The sequence below is a fragment of the Saccharomyces paradoxus genome, chromosome XVI (genome assembly GCF_002079055.1).
Source record: "Saccharomyces paradoxus chromosome XVI, complete sequence".
Classification (NCBI taxonomy): domain Eukaryota; kingdom Fungi; phylum Ascomycota; class Saccharomycetes; order Saccharomycetales; family Saccharomycetaceae; genus Saccharomyces; species Saccharomyces paradoxus.
In genome coordinates, this window is record NC_047502.1 from 135682 (window position 1) to 154659 (window position 18978).

The 18978-nt window shown below is 37.9% G+C and overlaps 11 protein-coding genes across 11 annotated transcripts; 6 read left to right on the top strand and 5 right to left on the bottom strand.

Moving 5' to 3' along the window:
• Positions 1 to 9: 9 nt before the first annotated feature.
• On the top strand, positions 10 to 726 carry LEA1 (U2 snRNP complex subunit LEA1; the record flags this gene model as incomplete). The annotated part of the gene is made up of 1 exon (XM_033913669.1): positions 10 to 726. The coding sequence occupies one exon, from the start codon at positions 10 to 12 to the stop codon at positions 724 to 726; it is 717 nt and encodes a 238-aa protein (XP_033769560.1).
• A 174-nt stretch (positions 727 to 900) lies between these two features.
• PUS1 (pseudouridine synthase PUS1) lies at positions 901 to 2550 on the bottom strand (the record flags this gene model as incomplete). The annotated part of the gene is made up of 1 exon (XM_033913670.1): positions 901 to 2550. One exon carries the CDS (start codon positions 2548 to 2550, stop codon positions 901 to 903), a length of 1650 nt encoding a protein of 549 aa, XP_033769561.1.
• Positions 2551 to 2868: 318 nt separating this feature from the next.
• On the top strand, positions 2869 to 3414 carry NIP7 (ribosome biosynthesis protein NIP7; the record flags this gene model as incomplete). The annotated part of the gene is made up of 1 exon (XM_033913671.1): positions 2869 to 3414. The coding sequence occupies one exon, from the start codon at positions 2869 to 2871 to the stop codon at positions 3412 to 3414; it is 546 nt and encodes a 181-aa protein (XP_033769562.1).
• Positions 3415 to 3660: 246 nt separating this feature from the next.
• SRP72 (signal recognition particle subunit SRP72) lies at positions 3661 to 5586 on the bottom strand (the record flags this gene model as incomplete). The annotated part of the gene is made up of 1 exon (XM_033913672.1): positions 3661 to 5586. The coding sequence occupies one exon, from the start codon at positions 5584 to 5586 to the stop codon at positions 3661 to 3663; it is 1926 nt and encodes a 641-aa protein (XP_033769563.1).
• Positions 5587 to 5867: 281 nt separating this feature from the next.
• IPL1 (aurora kinase) lies at positions 5868 to 6971 on the bottom strand (the record flags this gene model as incomplete). The annotated part of the gene is made up of 1 exon (XM_033913673.1): positions 5868 to 6971. One exon carries the CDS (start codon positions 6969 to 6971, stop codon positions 5868 to 5870), a length of 1104 nt encoding a protein of 367 aa, XP_033769564.1.
• A 243-nt stretch (positions 6972 to 7214) lies between these two features.
• Positions 7215 to 8966, top strand: RKM1 (protein-lysine N-methyltransferase; the record flags this gene model as incomplete). Its single annotated transcript, XM_033913674.1, has 1 exon — positions 7215 to 8966. The coding sequence occupies one exon, from the start codon at positions 7215 to 7217 to the stop codon at positions 8964 to 8966; it is 1752 nt and encodes a 583-aa protein (XP_033769565.1).
• Positions 8967 to 9279: 313 nt separating this feature from the next.
• Positions 9280 to 11721, top strand: TYW1 (putative tRNA 4-demethylwyosine synthase; the record flags this gene model as incomplete). Its single annotated transcript, XM_033913675.1, has 1 exon — positions 9280 to 11721. One exon carries the CDS (start codon positions 9280 to 9282, stop codon positions 11719 to 11721), a length of 2442 nt encoding a protein of 813 aa, XP_033769566.1.
• A 292-nt stretch (positions 11722 to 12013) lies between these two features.
• On the bottom strand, positions 12014 to 12979 carry PGC1 (phosphatidylglycerol phospholipase; the record flags this gene model as incomplete). Its single annotated transcript, XM_033913676.1, has 1 exon — positions 12014 to 12979. One exon carries the CDS (start codon positions 12977 to 12979, stop codon positions 12014 to 12016), a length of 966 nt encoding a protein of 321 aa, XP_033769567.1.
• A 667-nt stretch (positions 12980 to 13646) lies between these two features.
• On the top strand, positions 13647 to 15131 carry HRR25 (serine/threonine protein kinase HRR25; the record flags this gene model as incomplete). Its single annotated transcript, XM_033913677.1, has 1 exon — positions 13647 to 15131. The coding sequence occupies one exon, from the start codon at positions 13647 to 13649 to the stop codon at positions 15129 to 15131; it is 1485 nt and encodes a 494-aa protein (XP_033769568.1).
• Positions 15132 to 15623: 492 nt separating this feature from the next.
• Positions 15624 to 16766, top strand: TPK2 (cAMP-dependent protein kinase catalytic subunit TPK2; the record flags this gene model as incomplete). The annotated part of the gene is made up of 1 exon (XM_033913678.1): positions 15624 to 16766. The coding sequence occupies one exon, from the start codon at positions 15624 to 15626 to the stop codon at positions 16764 to 16766; it is 1143 nt and encodes a 380-aa protein (XP_033769569.1).
• A 689-nt stretch (positions 16767 to 17455) lies between these two features.
• AFT2 (Aft2p) lies at positions 17456 to 18697 on the bottom strand (the record flags this gene model as incomplete). Its single annotated transcript, XM_033913679.1, has 1 exon — positions 17456 to 18697. The coding sequence occupies one exon, from the start codon at positions 18695 to 18697 to the stop codon at positions 17456 to 17458; it is 1242 nt and encodes a 413-aa protein (XP_033769570.1).
• Positions 18698 to 18978: the final 281 nt, after the last annotated feature.

Consider the following 18978-nt stretch of genomic DNA (forward strand, 5'->3'; position numbering starts at 1 on the left):
TAGAGAATAATGAAGTTTACCCCTAGCATAGTTATTGATGCCCCACAATATTATGTTGATCATTATAATGGCAAATATAACGTGGATAAATGTGTTATTTTAAGAGACCTGCAGCTTGAAACGGACTCAGAATCCATGCCATCTAGCTTAAAGCATTTAACCAAACCTACCCACATCTTGGATTTGACGAATAATGATCTTATCATGATTCCAGATCTATCCAGCAGGGACGATATACACACATTACTATTGGCTCGAAACAATATTGTTGACATAGATGGTCGTCTATTACCGATGAATATACAGAATCTCACATTATCAAATAATAGCATAAGAAGGTTTGAAGACCTTCAAAGGTTGCGCAGTGTACCCAAGACATTGAAGAACCTAATTTTATTAGGAAATCAAGTCTGTCATTTAGCTAATTATAGAGAACAAGTGCTTCGATTGGTACCGCATTTAGAAACTTTAGACTTCCAAAACGTATCAACAGAAGAAAGAAAGAATGCTACAATGTTTTCAAGGCAGGCGGATGGTGAAATGCTGGGCCCAGTTAGTGCTTCAACAAAGGATAACAAATCCAGAGATAAGACGATGGAAATCATGAATTTGGTGGTGAGCAAGATGACAGTGGAGAGAAGAAATGAATTGAAAAAGCAATTGGCAGAAGCTACCTCGTTAGAAGAAATCGCCAGGTTGGAAAAACTACTCTCCGGTGGTGTTTGAATTCTTCGTTAGTGCAAATGTTCAATGACTTTAAAAGGAACCATAAAACTATTCTGTGCCATTATATAATAATACATAAAACGAAAACAAAAATGGTGCTCTATAAAATAAGAGGATAATGACAATGTCAATGTCTTAGAAATTCAGGAAAATAAGAAAGAAAGAAGTGGCAAACTAATTAGCTACATCTTCCTGTTGCACCTCAGGTTCTTCACTCTGGGCGGCGCTGGATATTTCAGCCTTTTTACTCTCGGCTTCTTCCTCTTCCATTCTTTTTCTTTGCTTAATCTTCTTATTGCTCTCGGGTGCATCGGTAAGACCTGGGATACCTCTAGCTGTTAAGAATTCAAAAATACTCTTTTGCACAGCAGGTCCCGACTTCTCAGCAGTTTCTTCACCCTGTGCTCCAGTAACTTTATTGAAACTATCGATATAACTAAAGAACGCATTGAAAACATTTTCATCCACTTCTTCCTTATAGATCTTGTCGTAAATATGTTTCATTTTGAACTTATCTACTTCATCTTGATATTTGGAAAAATCGATTGCCTTGTAACCAAATTGTTCTAATCTTTTGTTGTAACCTTCGAATACTGGAGCTTCCAACAATAACCCTAACGCGGGTGCCTTTGGAATATTAATCTTCTGTTGCCCATAAGCCTGACTAATGCGTTCGACGGGGCAACCGCAACGAGTAATCAAAGTTGCCATTGATACCATCTTACGAATTTGATGTAGCATGAAAGATTGGCCGTGAATCTTGATGGAAACCCATTCTGTTTGAGCATCGCCAATTACAAATGGATCAGATACTTTTATGTCCTTCATAAACCGAATGGCACTTGGTTCTTTGAAGTCCTTACCTAGTGTGAAATTATGAAAATTATGGGCACCAAGGTATTGATTTGTAGAAGCACGGAATTTTGCCAGTTTTGCAGCAGATATACGATATCTTCTACGGTGGGCATTCTCTAATTGTTTGTATTTTTTTACCTTTTGATAGAGTTCTTCATTTATATCGAATTCATCTCTTGCCGGTGGAACGTATGCTAATATAGCATCAATTTCTTCAGCTGAAAAAATTTCGCTCGCATCCTTTTTAAACTCTTCCCAGAATTCCTTGGATTCTAAGTCTTCATCTAACACGCCAGGCAATTCGGCTTTACTTTCTTCGATGTCCCTATAAAGAATAGAACAAGGCTTAGGGCCAATGAGTGAATACGTTGGTAATAAGTATTCGTACCAACGTGAACTGCACATTTTTCTACAATCAAACGCCTTGTTCACACGTTCAATATCCCATACCCGTATTCCCTCTGGTAACTTTTCGTTGATCTTCTGCTTGATATCAGGATCTTCAATAATCATTTTCAATGATATTAAGTTACCACCTGCATGAACACCTTTATCAGTTCTTGCAGCTCTCATGAACCCATTTTTTTTCAAATCGTTGGAGTTATCCTTGGAAATAGCACCTGCTTCAACGAATGCCTTGAAAAGGGTAGATTCGATTGTTGGATTTGGTGGATTATATTGCATACCATGGTAGCCAGTACCACAGTAACCAACCATAACAGCCACCTTTCTCTTTGGGAGACGAGGTTCCTTAGGAAGTGGGTTGCCATTTTCATCCAAACGAGGGCCGCTTTTTGGTCTTTTGTCTACGTGTTTGTCACCAGACCCTGCTTTTTTATCCTTTTTTTTGTCGTTTTCATTGTCGAAGTCTGCCTTACGAGCTTTGGTCAATTTGCTTTGAGCACCTCTTTTGTAGACATCCTCATTAACTTGGTCATCATAGCTGGGCCTCAAGTTCTCTTCAGACATCCTTGATATCACTTTTAATTGTTGTATCCAGCACGCTATTATTTTTACTACTTCTTGTATATCAAATCTCTCGAACTATAGCGATGACTAAAAGTGAAAAATTTCAAAGCCAAAAAGAAAAAATAATTTCAGCGGCTAATCATTACCCGCACCAATATATATATATCTTTGTACGGTGATGAAAATTTTTGAAATATGCGATGAGCTTAGAATAAAGTAAGCAATATAATATTGAGATAATTGACGGTAGAGCAATAGGATCGTATTTTAGAATTCAGGATAGTACAACATTAAGGGAAATTGTAGTCAGGTGCAATAATGAGACAGCTAACAGAAGAAGAGACTAAGATTGTCTTCGAGAAACTCGCCGGCTATATTGGTAGAAATATTTCGTTTTTAGTAGATAATAAAGAACTTCCTCATGTTTTCAGGTTACAAAAGGATAGAGTATATTACGTACCTGATCATGTTGCCAAATTGGCTACTAGTGTAGCAAGACCTAACTTGATGTCTCTAGGTATTTGTTTGGGTAAATTTACGAAGACTGGAAAATTCAGGTTACATATTACTTCTTTGACAATATTGGCTAAGCATGCGAAATATAAGATATGGATTAAACCTAATGGAGAAATGCCATTCCTATACGGTAACCATGTGTTAAAGGCACACGTAGGTAAAATGTCTGATGATATACCAGAGCACGCCGGTGTCATTGTGTTTGCTATGAATGATGTTCCATTAGGTTTCGGTGTCAGTGCGAAAAGTACTTCTGAGTCAAGAAACATGCAACCCACTGGTATAGTTGCTTTCAGACAAGCTGATATTGGTGAATATTTGAGAGACGAAGACACCTTGTTCACTTAGTGGGGAAGATTGATGATGAATCCCTGTGTACATTTCACTTACTACTTGTGTTATCTTTCACAATGTATTTTTTCTGTATAATAAAGAATCATATAATTAGCACTTAAAAGGAAAGAGTTGTTCGAGGAAACGGGAAGCTTGACTTCTCAACATTCTTTCTTTTGATTTAGTCGAGTTTCATTTCATATACAATATTACATAACTTGACGATATTTAAGGACTACCGATAGTAAACCTTTTTATACTCTATTTACGGCCTTTCTTTTTGCTCTTACTCTTTTTATTAGCGGCGGGCTTCCCCTTCTTTGATATATCAAGGGCTTGTTCTGATTTTTTGTTCATAGCGCCACCTTGAGTTTGCTTTGCACCCTGTTGTTGTTTTTTCTTTGGTCTATAAGTAGATCTGTCTCTTAATGGTAGCCACCTTTCAGGATCAGGTAATTTGGAAGCGTCACGACCTTGTAAAAATTTCTCGATGCGTTTAATCTTTCTTTTTTTCTTCAGTTCTAAAACTTTTTTCTTTTGAACTTTGCTCACTGTGGCATTTTTATTTTTCTTTGCTGAAGATTCTAAGGGTTTCACACCAAGTCGAATTAATTCATCAACGTCAATATCTCTCACCAAATCTATACCTTGTGCTATATCTAACGAATGAGATAAAACAACTCTGTCGACGAGTTCATCTTCGTTACCTTTACTAAAGCTTGAGACCTCCCTGAGTAAAGCCTTCGATTCTTTGGCATTGCCCATGGATAATAATTCAAACCCAACGTGCTTCCAAAATGGTATGTCCTCTTGGATTTTTCCGCCCAATTGGGCTCTCACGGAGTCTAATTTTTTAAGTAGAACACTTTTTGAATTGTTTCTTCCCTTAATCTTGTATAATTCAAATAAAACGTAACATACGATGGCTTGTGAATCGTTGAATTTTTCAAAGGAGGATTTCCAACTTTCATTTAAAAATAACTCGCTTATTCTGATAGCATTTTCCCACTCCTTTTCTATTATTAGCAGTTGGATAGTCAGCAGTAATATGCCGATTGCACTGCCATCTGTTCCACTTAAGATAGTCTTTGTAGTGTGGTGGTAAAGTTTCTTTGCCTGCGTCTTATAACTTTCCAAAGTAACATTATCCACTAACTTGGAGTATTTATCAAATGTTCTTGATAAAATAGAATTTTGAGAGTGGATTTTGGCATTGTTGAACAAACGCAAAAATAGCACATTACGTTGAATGTTTGACCATTGTTCACATGTGAAGGTCTGTAAATTGAAAGAGTTTAGTCTTTCTACGTTTAATTCCCTTAATAGTAGATTGAAGTTTGTATTATATTTGGAGAAATCAACAAACGCATTTAAATTATTTTGACAAATTAAATAAAATGGGGAATCAGCTTTCAATTCTTTTAATAAGCTCTTTAAGATTTCTTTACTTTTGGTAGTTTTCCCCACCATTTGCAAAACAAAGGATAATTGCAATTTAATAGTATTGATATCATTTTGGTAACCTTCATTCGTGGCTTCTTGCAGGGCTTTTTCCAATAGTTCAATGGCCTCATCATATTTACCTATGGATGCCATGATAAATGATTCGTTAAACAATAAGTCGTAGGAAGATTCGTCTATAGGTGTAACTAATGGTGATCTGCTCATTAAATCTGTTGCTACAGATAGTGGGACCCTTTCGTTACAAGCCAATTCGATTTGGTTATCTTGATCCGTTTCATTATGACTGGCTAAATGTTGGTATATTTTAAAAGCTTCTTGGTACAAGCCATTCTTATAACAGTATTGAGCTCTCACGTGTAGGATGCCTCTAAGTGAACCAATGTCTTTTTGCAGTACAGTATCGAGATCATCTGTGATAACTTCATTGTACAATGTGTTGAATTCATCTGGTTTATTCAATTTATAAAAAATGTACAATTTCTCTAACGCAAATTTGCGACCGTATCTCTCATCAATATGTTTAAATTTCTTTAAATAATGTAAAGCTTTTTGATATTTATCCTGTTGGATAATAGCTACTAAGCAACGTCTAAATACATCTGCTGGGTTCTCACAGCCAGAATCCAATAGTTTAACGCAAGTATGTTCGACCTGCGAATGCTCGTCTTGAGACAATTGAATGTTCAATTGAGAAAGTAAATTAGTTAAATTATCTTTAGCCATTTCTCACTCACTTTCGTTACCTCCAGTCCTGCTTCAAAGCCAACTCAACAATGTAAATCTGCTATTTCAATAAATAGCGGTTTCAACTTGATTTCTTTTTCCTCTCTTTCCACCATTGTCGAAAAGAAAAAAGGAAAAAAAGAACGAGAAAATTTAATCAAATATCGCAACACACGACGTCCAAAAGAGTAATGAGATATTAGAAATGAATACTTAGTATGTATGTGATATATGCGGGAGTGATTAATAGCGCATTTCAAGCGATTCTGTCGTATTTAATTCTATAATCGCTTATTTTCCCAAAAGGGCTTGTTTCTTAATATCCAAGGATGCATTTTTACGTCACCAAGTCGCATTCTATCTTTGGGGTCGTATTTTAATAGCTTAAGTATTAAATCTTGCGCATCTTGAGAGACATTGCTAGGGATTTTGATATCCAATGCAGCTATTCTCTTATATGTGGTATCTTTCATTTCTTCTTCGAACGGCGGCGCACCAGTAAGTAGTTCAAATGCCAGGACACCAAGGGCCCATGCATCTATAGTGTGATCATATTCCCTTGATTCCACCATTTCTGGAGAAAGGTAGTCAATTGTCCCACAAACTGTTTTTCTTCTGCTTTCTGGAGGATTTATTATACTCCATCCGAAGTCCGTCAATTTAATAACGTTATTGAATCCTATTAGTATATTTTCAGGTTTGATGTCTCTGTGAATGATATTTTTCTTATGCATATAATCCAGGGCGTTGGCAATTTGATAAATATAATCTGACGCTAAGATATCGTTGAAGGGTCCATGCGACCTCAATAGTTTATACATTTCCCCATTAACCAAGTATTCCATTAGCAGATATACTCTTTTCTCATCATGAAAATAGCCGTACGATTTAGTTAAATTCGGATGGTTTAATGATGTTTGTATTTCTACCTCTCTTCTAAATTGTCTTTGCAGGTTGTACTTTATTATTTCCTCCTTCTCCATTACTTTCAGTGCGCAAATGTATCCTGTGCTTCTGTGGCGAACGCAATAAACTTTGCCGAACTTACCTTTTCCTAATTTTTTCCCTAGTTCAAAATCATCGAGAGATAGTGATTTGAACTTAGGTAACTTCTTATTTTCGTGTGTCATTTTGGAGGAAGTTGCTTTCCTTACGGGTGATGGGATTTTGGAGTTTTCCATTTCCAAAAATTTCTTATTGTTTACAGGTAATTTGTTCAATTTTTCTCGTACAGGTGAAGGTATTTTTGAGTTTGGGTTCCTTTGCTGTGGTGAATGGGATATCCTCCATGGTTTATTGATCTTGGACGTATTTGGTCTTGTTGTGGCCTTTCCCGATGGCGAGTTAGCGTTCAGCTTGATATTTACAAGACTATTGCGCTGCATTCCCTTCCTTCTTCCTTTCGTTGTATCTCAAACTCCCAATCTCCTTTTCTCCAATACCAATCTTGCTTTCGTTATGGCTTCATTTGAACAATTGCATCAGGTGTTTTTGCTCATACCTCTTATAAAATGGTAAACAAAATAAGCGCCATAGAGGAAAAACGCGTGAAATCAAACAGACTGTTCAATAAGCAGTGCTGTATCGAAGATGAAGTAGAAAGATTATAGATACAGAGAAAGACTCTCATGTCGTCAGAAGCGTTGGAGGCACTCCTTCAGTGGGGTGCAACATTTGGTGTAATAGTCCCAGAGGAACTCAAGTTTGAATATACCGATCTTAAAGGCATTATTTGCGTATGTGAAAAAGATATAGACAATCCAAGCATCAAGATTCCTCCTGAGATCGTTATTTCGAGAAATCTGCCTATGAAATTTTTCAAGCTCAGTGAATCCACTAAGAATATCAACGGATGGCTGAAGTTGTTTTTCGCAAAAATAAAATTCGATAGAGATAATGATACTATCGTGGACGATGTTCGTGTGAATGAGAAATTTAAACCGTACTTGGATGCGCTACCTTTTCGACTAAATTCGCCGTTGATCTGGAACCCAAGCGAGTTGGAGCGTTTATCATCTACAAACTTGGGGAATTCCATTCACGAAAAATTTGCAGGCATATTTAAAGAGTGGCTTGAATTGGTCAGTTCTTCTGATTTGTTTGACTTGGAAAGAGTGGCAGATGACATTCAGACTTTTCATAAGCTCGATGAATTGACATACGAGACCCTGTATGAGCAGATTTTGAAGAACACGGAACTTCAAACACCAACTATTTGGTATTCCTTTTCTGCATTTTTATGGTCGCACCTCATATTCATTTCAAGAGCATTCCCCGAATATGTGCTAAACAAAAGCTGTCCTGATAATTCTATCATACTACTTCCCATCGTTGATCTTTTAAATCATGACTACCGTTCTAAAGTCAAATGGTATCCTGAAGATGGGTGGTTCTGCTATGAAAAAATTGGAATCGCTTCCCAATCACGAGAACTATCGAATAATTATGGCGGTAAGGGAAATGAAGAATTACTGTCTGGATATGGGTTTGTTTTAGAAGACAACATATTTGATTCAGTGGCTTTGAAAATCAAACTGCCATTAGATGTGGTATCAAACATTCTTGAAACGGAACCTAATTTGAAGCTGCCCTTACTGTCAGATTATACAACATATGCTTTCGAAAACAAAGATTGTGGCCAACAAGAAAAGAAGGTTGCACGTAGTGTTACGGACTACGTAGATGGAGTGACTTATTTCATTAATATTAACAATGAACAAAGCTTAGAACCATTACTGGATCTTTTTACCTACCTCTCCAAGACCGAAGAGGAGAGTCTACATGATTTGAGAGCCCGTTTTGAGGGCATACAAATGCTAAGAAATGCATTACACAGCAAACTCAAGTGTGTCATTGGGCCGCCTGCAGCTGATGACTCATATGCGATCGATCCTTACAGACTTTATTGTGCTGACATATATACCAAAGGTCAAAAGCAAATCTTAAAAGAGGCTGTAACGAGGTTGAGAAAATTGGAGAAAACAATGCTGTCCGAGAACAAGCACCAATTACTAACCATGAGCAAAATTCTCAAGAATGACCCTGCTTTTGTAGAGGCGGAATTACCTTCGTTGTTCAGTAATGAGGATGATGAGGAAGTCATCTTTGAATCTACTTACGACCTATTGATACTCTGGGTTTTACTGAAAACGAGAAGTAATTCGTTTCCAAACAAATATGAATGGGTTGGACGACAGTATGCTAACTTCGAGCACAGTGCATACATCTCAGATGATGCCAAGGCTTTCCATACCCAATACTTTGAGAAGCAAGACGATGTGGATGTGGACCAAGTAGATCACGCGATCCAGTTCGTGGTAGCCAATTCTTTCACCAGAACATCATCTACAGCCGCAGAGACTATCGTAGTGCGCAAATAGCACTACTCCTTCCTTATAGAATGATAGAATAGAGTATGTAATTCCATCTGCACCTATCTAATACACTTACTAAGGAACTGGCTTCTCATTGGTCAGAAGCGTCCCGGGTATCCGAATATTGCTTCGATGAAATTTTTCGCTATGAAGGAAGATGCGATGCCCGATATTTGTGTATAAAACATAGAAATTAGCTTATATGGTAAATGTTATGGAATTTTGATTTTCCAGAGCTCAAGTTACCCATAATTAATTTATAATTCGTCGTATCGTCCATTTGGCAACAATAGGAAATAACTGCAATAGGAAGCAAGGTATGGATGGTTTTCGTTTAGCTGGTGCTATAGTAGTTGGCGCGTTAATCGCTGCATATTTATATTTTGGCGGGAGGTTTTCGATAGCATTGGTCATTATAGTTGGTTATGGTATTTATTGTAATGAATCCAGCGGTGGTGGCCAAGATGGTCCAGAGAAGTTAACCTTGAATACACAGCGGAAAAACTCATGTTGCAGTGATAAGAAGACCGCGGATGGTGGAAAAAAGACTGGCGGATGTTGTTCTGGTAAGAAAAAAAGTGGTGGTAATGAAGGAGGTTGTTGTTCTTCAAAAGGGGGTGAGAAGAAAAGCGGAGGAGGGTGTTGCTCATCTAAAAGTGGAAAGAAAGGAGGGTGTTGTTCCTCTAAAAAGAAGATTAGTAACAATGAAAATGTTGCTCCTGAAGTTGAGGAAGCCAAAAATTTCCCTGTAACTGTGGATTTTACAGATGTTTTTAAGAAGCCCACTAAGAAAAGGTCAAGCACCCCCAAGGTTTTTTCCAAAAGTACCTCGTCAAAATCCAAAGTTGGTAAAAAATTAAGTGTTTCAAAGAAGATTGGTCCAGATGGATTGATCAAGAGTGCTTTAACTATCTCGAATGAAACGCTTCTGAGTTCTCAAATCTACGTGTTATATAGTTCCCTGCAAGGTGCGGCTTCGAAAGCTGCAAAAAGCGTTTACGACAAACTAACCGAATTGGATGAATTGACTAATAAACCAAAACTTTTGAACCTTGATGACCTGTCCGATCTCGATGATTATTTCGTAGATGTTCCTGTTGAAAACGCACTGTATGTGCTTGTTTTACCGTCTTATGATATCGATTGCCCCCTAGATTATTTCCTACAAACCCTTGAAGAGAATGCCAATGATTTTAGAGTAGATAGTTATCCATTACGAAGGTTGGTTGGCTACACGGTTTTAGGTCTTGGTGATTCAGAATCATGGCCTGAAAAGTTTTGTTACCAAGCGAAAAGAGCCGACCACTGGATTTCTCGTTTAGGTGGCAGGAGAATTTTCCCCTTAGGTAAAATTTGTATGAAAACAGGAGGTAGTGCCAAAATTAATGAGTGGACATCATTGTTAGCGGAGACGTTAAAAGATGATGAACCAATCATTTACGAGTATGATGAGAACGCAGACTCTGAAGACGAAGGAGAAGAAGATAATGGCAGTGATGAATTGGGTGACGTAGAGGATATTGGCGGCAAAGATGGTAATGACAAATTTTCAGGTGCAGATGAAATCAAACAAATGGTGGCGAAAGACAGCCCAACATACAAGAATTTGACAAAGCAAGGTTACAAAGTTATTGGTTCTCATTCGGGTGTTAAGATCTGCAGATGGACTAAGAATGAACTACGTGGTAAAGGGTCCTGTTATAAGAAATCGCTTTTTAATATCGCATCCAGTAGGTGCATGGAATTGACTCCTTCTTTAGCGTGTTCATCTAAATGTGTCTTCTGTTGGAGGCATGGTACAAATCCTGTGTCAAAAAACTGGAGATGGGAAGTAGATGAACCAGAATACATTCTGGAAAATGCTCTGAAGGGCCATTATTCCATGATCAAACAGATGAGGGGTGTGCCCGGTGTTATTGCAGAGAGATTTGCCAAGGCATTTGAAGTTCGTCATTGTGCCTTGTCTCTTGTCGGTGAGCCTATTCTTTATCCTCATATCAATAAATTTGTTCAATTATTACATCAAAAGGGCATAACCAGTTTTCTTGTGTGTAATGCTCAACATCCAGAGGCTTTGAGAAATATTGTTAAGGTAACGCAGTTATATGTTTCCATTGATGCACCCACCAAGACAGAGTTGAAAAAAGTGGATAGACCTTTGTATAAAGATTTCTGGGAGAGAATGGTAGAATGCTTAGAAATTTTGAAAACTGTGCAAAATCATCAAAGAACAGTTTTCAGATTAACTTTAGTGAAAGGTTTCAATATGGGTGATGTTAGCGCATATGCAGATTTGGTTCAACGTGGTTTGCCATGTTTCATTGAAGTCAAAGGTGCCACATTCAGTGGCTCCTCTGATGGTAATGGTAATCCCCTAACTATGCAAAATATTCCATTTTACGAGGAATGTGTAAAGTTCGTGAAGGCATTTACCACAGAATTACAAAGACGTGGATTAGATTACGACTTGGCTGCCGAACATGCACACTCTAACTGTTTGCTAATTGCAGACACCAAATTCAAAATTAACGGGGAATGGCATACGCATATCGATTTTGATAAATTTTTCGTATTACTAAACTCGGGCAAAGACTTCACATATATGGACTATTTGGAAAAAACTCCTGAATGGGCATTATTTGGTAACGGTGGGTTTGCACCAGGGAACACAAGAGTGTACAGAAAGGATAAGAAGAAGCAAAATAAGGAAACTCAAGAAACCATAAAAAGAGAGACGCCTCTTCCTGCCATTCCAGCTTAAAAACATACTAGTATTTATTAATGGTTATCCCAAACATATATATATATATTTATTCAAAATAAAAAGTAGAACAGTTTAAGTATTGTTTCCAAAGAAATGGCTATTGACATTATCGTTTTTTCCTTTTTTTTATGATTTGATCTAAAAATTCACTATTTCAACCTTGCGGAGAAATGGTTTATAACAAAGAAAAATTTTGTTTTATAGTACCGTGACATCCATGTATACAAAAATATATATAGAAGTAAAAGAGAGAGTATTGAAAAGAGAAGAATTTACGTCAGAGTAGAGTTTAAAGGAAATGAATGGTTCGAAGAAACAAGAAAATCACATAGGCAATAGACCAACCGCACAACTTGATGTGGACCCATTTGGAATATAAGAGTGTGCAAAGAATGTTATAAACCTTGATAAAAGCATGAAATCTTAGGCCATCTACAGATGCCAGACTGGGTGCAACAAACTTTTTCCCAGCGGTGGGCATCTTCACCACGGCATGACCATCGCATAACTTTCTTGCCTTGATCGGGTCATCTGTGATGGCACCATGGATAGGCAATTCGCACAGATATTTGAAATCTACAGGTTTGTTGACAGTCCATAAATAAACTTTGATATTATTTTCCATAAGCAAAGGTAGCAGCTTCAGTCTAAATTGGCTTGTCCACGAAGAGACAAAATGAACACTGATACCAAAAAGTTTATAGTGAGGATCGTTCAACGTCAAAGAACGCTTCACGAATTGGGAAGCGATATCCAAAGACAGACTTATCACAATAACTCTAAAATCCTTCAGAACACCTGTTTCGATACCGAAGTCGTACCAATCTAGCAACCAAAGCCCCCACGTGATCCTGTCCTGCCAAAACTTAAGATCATTCTTAACCTCCAACATGATAGCAAACGTTTTGACCATGATGATTTTCTCGTTGGTAAACTTGATGTCCAACATCAACTTGGCTCCTGGGTGGCACACTGCCCACGTTAGAATTTCTTTCAATGTCATCATTGCTAAGGAACCATCCTCTTTGCAGCGCAATTGCTTGACTTCCTCCCAAGTTGACTCGCTAATCACCAAGTTTTTATCCCACATCCGACCAGTGTCTGAGTCATGGTTTACCACCACCATACCATCGCTAGTCATTTGCAAATCAGTTTCTATTACATCTGCACCTGCTGCATAAGCCTTCTCGAATGCTAATAGCGTGTTTTCAGGATACTTTCCTTTGAAAGCTCTGTGGCCCACAATTTCAACCATCTTGCACCTTTCTTGTTTTCTTACAGCCCTTATCCATCAATAACATAAATAACATCAATAACGCCGTTTTTATACCTCCCTTAACTGTATTTTAAAAGATCTAAACCAAGTTCGCTATTGTCCTCGATACGTCCTTCGTATAAAGAGATAAAAAAGGTAGAGTCACGTGATAAATATTACCCGTCATGGCACCACAAAATGAGCACCATTTTATTACTAGAGAAAGCCATGTATGGGACAGCTGTAGCCGGATTAACAAGTACTTAGTGGCAATCCCACCAGATTATCTAGATTCACTGCCACTATCGCTCTGTTTCAGCGTTTCGTCCGGTCGGTGTCTTTACTACTGAGAGGCAGCCCACGGTTTGAATTTCTTTTTTTCTTGAGAATTTTTGGTGCAACGAGGAAAAGGAGACGAAGAAAAAAAGTTGAAACACGACCACATATATGGAACGTGGTTGGTTTACAAAGAAAAGGAAGGTTCGACACTCGAGGAAAGCATTTGGTGGTGAAGACATCTTAATAGCATCTTTAAACCTCTATTGGGTACTCAGAAAGATATTTTCAGGTTTCAAGGATAAAAAAAGTCGAAAAACTACGATATATTCGACCAAAAAAAAAACCAAAAAGAAAAGATATATTTATAGAAAGGATACATTAAAAAAAGATGGATTTGAGAGTAGGAAGAAAATTTCGCATTGGCAGAAAGATTGGGAGTGGTTCCTTTGGTGATATTTACCACGGCACAAACTTAATTAGTGGTGAAGAAGTAGCCATCAAGCTGGAATCGATCAGGTCCAGACATCCTCAGTTGGACTATGAATCTCGCGTCTACAGATATTTGAGTGGTGGTGTGGGAATTCCATTCATCAGATGGTTTGGCAGAGAGGGTGAGTATAACGCCATGGTCATTGATCTTTTAGGCCCATCTTTGGAAGACTTATTCAATTACTGTCACAGAAGGTTCTCATTTAAGACGGTTATCATGCTTGCTTTGCAAATGTTTTGCCGTATTCAGTACATACATGGGAGGTCGTTTATTCATAGAGACATCAAACCAGACAATTTTTTGATGGGGGTAGGACGCCGTGGTAGCACCGTTCATGTTATTGATTTCGGTCTTTCGAAAAAGTACCGAGATTTCAACACACATCGTCATATTCCTTACAGAGAGAACAAGTCCTTGACCGGTACAGCTCGTTATGCAAGTGTTAATACGCATCTTGGAATAGAGCAAAGTAGAAGAGATGACTTAGAATCACTAGGCTATGTCTTGATCTACTTTTGTAAAGGTTCTTTGCCATGGCAAGGTTTGAAAGCAACCACCAAGAAACAAAAATACGACCGTATCATGGAAAAGAAATTAAATGTTAGCGTGGAAACTTTATGTTCAGGTTTACCATTGGAGTTTCAAGAATACATGGCTTACTGTAAGAATTTGAAATTCGATGAGAAGCCAGATTATTTATTCCTGGCAAGGCTGTTTAAAGATCTGAGTATCAAACTAGAGTATCATAACGATCATTTGTTCGATTGGACGATGTTGCGTTACACAAAGGCAATGGTGGAAAAGCAGAGGGACCTCCTCATCGAGAAGGGTGATTCAAATGCAAATAACAATGCGGCAAATGCAAGCAACAACGCAGACAATAAGTCTGAAACTTTCAACAAGATTAAACTATTAGCCATGAAGAAGTTCCCTACGCACTTCCACTACTACAAAAACGAAGACAAACACAATCCTTCACCAGAAGAGATCAAACAACAAACTATCTTGAATAATAACGCAGCCTCTTCCTTACCGGAGGAACTATTGAACGCACTAGATAAAGGTATGGAAAACTTAAGACAACAGCAGCCGCAGCAACAGGTTCAAAGTTCACAGCCACAACCGCAGAACCAACAGCTACAGCAACAACAAAGTGGCCAAAGACCAAATTATTATCCTGAACCATTACTACAACAGCAACAAAGGGATTCTCAGGAGCAACAGCAGCAAGCTCCGATGGTGGCAACCAGGGCTACTCAGTATCCTCCGCAAATAAACAGCAATAATTTCAATACTAACCAAGCATCTGTACCTCCTCAAATGAGATCTAATTCACAACAACCGCCTCAAGATAAACCAGCTGGCCAGTCAATTTGGTTGTAACCAACATATATCGCACAAAAACACGCAAAAAAATATATGTATATATAAACATATATATATATACACACATATATATTATTATTATTATTTACATATACGTACACACAATCCCATATCGAGTTAACATCTGTAATCTTGGCCTTCCCTTGCCTAATAAAGAAGATCGGTAAAAGAACCATTTTTTTATGCATTTTTTCTTCGGGAAGGAAATTAAGGGGGAGCACAGCACCTCTTGGCCAATTTGTTTTTTCAAGTGTAAAAAAGGGCCAACGATCGAAGATCAATCACGACTTTAGGACAGTTTCAACAAGGACCTCAGGGAAGACAACAATCAATTCGTATTTTCGATAACTGCCTTGCCTTATAGTGTCTGATTAGGAAACAATCACGAGACAATAACGACGGAAGACCAAGAAAGTTTGTGCAAATATACAGCCGGCACAGACAGCAGCTTCATTCAGGTTAAATCATATACTGTTGAACATTGTCGGTATGGAATACGTTGCGGAACAGACTCAACCAGTTGGTCAAACAGTCCAGCAGCAAAACGCAAATACTTACGGACAAAGTGTCCTACAACCGCATCATGACTTACAGCAGCGACAACAACAACAACAGCAGCGTCAACATCAACAAATGCTGACATCCCAGTTGCCCCAGAAATCTCTGGTGTCCAAAGGTAAATATACACTACATGACTTCCAAATTATGAGGACGCTCGGTACTGGATCTTTCGGTAGGGTTCATTTGGTGCGCTCTGTCCACAATGGTCGCTATTATGCTATAAAAGTTTTAAAGAAGCAACAAGTTGTTAAGATGAAGCAGGTTGAACATACAAATGACGAACGACGTATGTTAAAACTTGTAGAGCATCCGTTTTTGATTAGAATGTGGGGTACGTTTCAAGATGCTAGGAATATCTTTATGGTGATGGATTATATTGAAGGTGGTGAACTTTTCTCATTACTGAGAAAGTCCCAAAGGTTCCCTAATCCTGTAGCAAAATTTTACGCTGCGGAAGTCATACTGGCATTGGAGTACTTACACGCTCATAATATTATCTACAGGGATTTGAAGCCGGAAAATATCTTGTTGGATAGAAACGGCCATATTAAAATAACTGACTTTGGGTTCGCCAAGGAGGTGCAAACAGTCACTTGGACTCTTTGTGGGACTCCTGATTATATTGCCCCGGAAGTTATTACCACAAAGCCATATAATAAATCCGTGGATTGGTGGTCTCTAGGTGTTCTAATCTACGAAATGTTAGCTGGTTACACACCCTTCTACGATACTACGCCAATGAAGACGTACGAAAAGATTTTACAAGGTAAAGTAATATATCCACCATATTTTCATCCCGACGTCGTGGATTTACTAAGCAAACTGATCACTGCAGATTTAACAAGAAGAATTGGTAATTTACAAAGCGGGTCCAGGGATATCAAAGCTCATCCGTGGTTCAGTGAAGTTGTATGGGAAAGGTTGTTAGCAAAGGACATTGAAACTCCTTATGAGCCTCCTATCACATCAGGTATCGGTGATACGTCTTTATTCGATCAGTATCCTGAAGAACAGCTAGATTATGGTATTCAAGGTGATGATCCATATGCTGAATATTTTCAAGATTTCTAAACTCCATGAACAAAAAAAATACAATAACCATTTTCAAGTACTTTTTCTCACTTTTTTCTTCTCACTTTTTTCTTCTCTCTTTTTTTCCTCCACCAAAATCTGGCGTACTTTCTTTATATTAATTACCTAACAAACGCCTTGTGTGTTGTCTGTTTTAAGCTAGTTCATATTGTAAAAAAAGAAAAGGAGATGAGAGGAAAGAGCGCTCCCTTTATATTTTCTATAGTACAATTCATTTTAATTCAATATCATATTTACGTTGAAGGGATTAAGTTCTTAGAGATGCGTAAAAAATCGAGGAGAGTCATGTATGTTCAATCCTTGCGTGCAGTATGTCCGAATACCATTCCTCTGCTTTTTATTGATAGTTATTTGCTATGTAAACCTTTTACTTACTAATTCCACGTGAAATTAGGGGACTGAAATGCCTGAAAGTTCTAAATAGTTGACTTGTGTAGCGCATTCCTTACGGAAAGATCAAGCGCATTACAATCAATCAGCTTGGAGAATAAAACTTTTAAACGCATGCAGCCATGAAATGCCTTATGTGTACCCCATGCTTTAACTTTTTCTTAGCTTTAAGGAGTCCAAGATTCCTCAATAGTGCTTACATCACCATTGTCTATGCCCATTAAATTCTGTCAAATATTTAAAGATGGTACCATTTAAATGAGGGAGAGACCAAGTCATTAATACTTTGATATCAAAGCCGGATCAATAGAGTTCAATTCATTAAACTGCTCATCATTGAAGTGAAGCAATGCTTCGTAGTTGTAGTTTAGTATGCCAAAATTTTCGTTTCTCTCCTTGCCTAAATTAGTAGTGATATCTGTATCAGAAGTTGGCGCGTTACTTTTGGTATCTTTGGAAAGTTTGATCTCGTCCCCATTAGTAACATCTGTTTCCATGAAATTTGGGGAGGATGTTGTTGATTCCGAAGCGGCTAGAGCCGTTTTGTTCGGTGGAAAGGGCTCTGTTGGTGTTGAAGGAAATATAAAAGAGGAAGTAGGACCTGGAGTAAGGTCCGGAAAAAAGTCCATCCCTGTATTAGAATTTTGGATAGGATTATCATTACAAAACATATTGGTGAAATCAATTTCGTTCAAGTTCATTAAAGATTCTTCGTTTCCCATCGGTACACATGAATTCTGTGTCCTAAAATTGTCCAAAAATCCGGTAGTACGTAGATCTGGATTCAACTTCTTTTTCAACCTTGGCTTATGTTTTGAATTGTCCATATGTCTAGAGTTTATTTTGAAGACGGAGTTCTTATTCGTTTTGACCAAATTTTTTTTAGACGTCAAGGGGGGGTTTGATAATGGGAGAAAAATGTTATTGAAAGCTTCAATTTCCTTGGTTAAGCCACAGTCACAGGATATAATGGGGCTAACGAGTGGTAAGTTTAAGCTTGTCTTATATTCTAATTCGTCAAATGTTTTGATAGCTTTTTCGTCATTCTTCTGACGAAGATTTTCCTTGAACTTTTTATAGTCGTCTGTTTTAGTGATCAAATCAAACCTTAGCTCATGCGCATGTATGTTATTCATAACGACCACGTTCCACTTCTGTAACCGCACAGAGTAGGCGGCTCTAATTCTAAATGGACACGCATGCGACCTTGAAGAATTACCTTTAGATTTAGGGTTCAACCCTACGTTCGATCGTACGGACCTGCACTTAAAAGTCACTTTGCTAGTATCTGATCTTTCGATGACTATATCGATTCCTTGAGGATAAAATATTTTCTGTAGCCACGGTTTGATTTCATGCCTGTCTTTGAAAGATGGGACTGGGTCTAAATGAATAAGTTTATTTTGGTCTTTGGACATCATGGATGCTAGATTATCTGGAGATGCCGTTAGCTTCATTTTTGCTGTTTTAGACACTGATATTGGCACAGATATTATGCTCTTCATTGACTTAGCTGTCATTTCTTTTATGTCCCTTCTCTTAGTTAATTTGCGTGAAAGTTTCTGGTCACAACAGTAAATTTTGAGTCAGTTGTGCTACTATTATGTATAGGTTCAACAGCGTAACAGTCACAGTTTTTGTCTTGATTAAAAATATCAAACTCTGACTAAAAGAAAGCCACTTTTCCGAATCTCGGCCCACGGCGTGTTTTTTTACGGTGCTTTTTTTCTTTCTTTTTTTTGTTCCTTCTATTTTCCCCTTCGCACAATACTGTTTTCTTTCAGTAAAGTAATGGCCATGA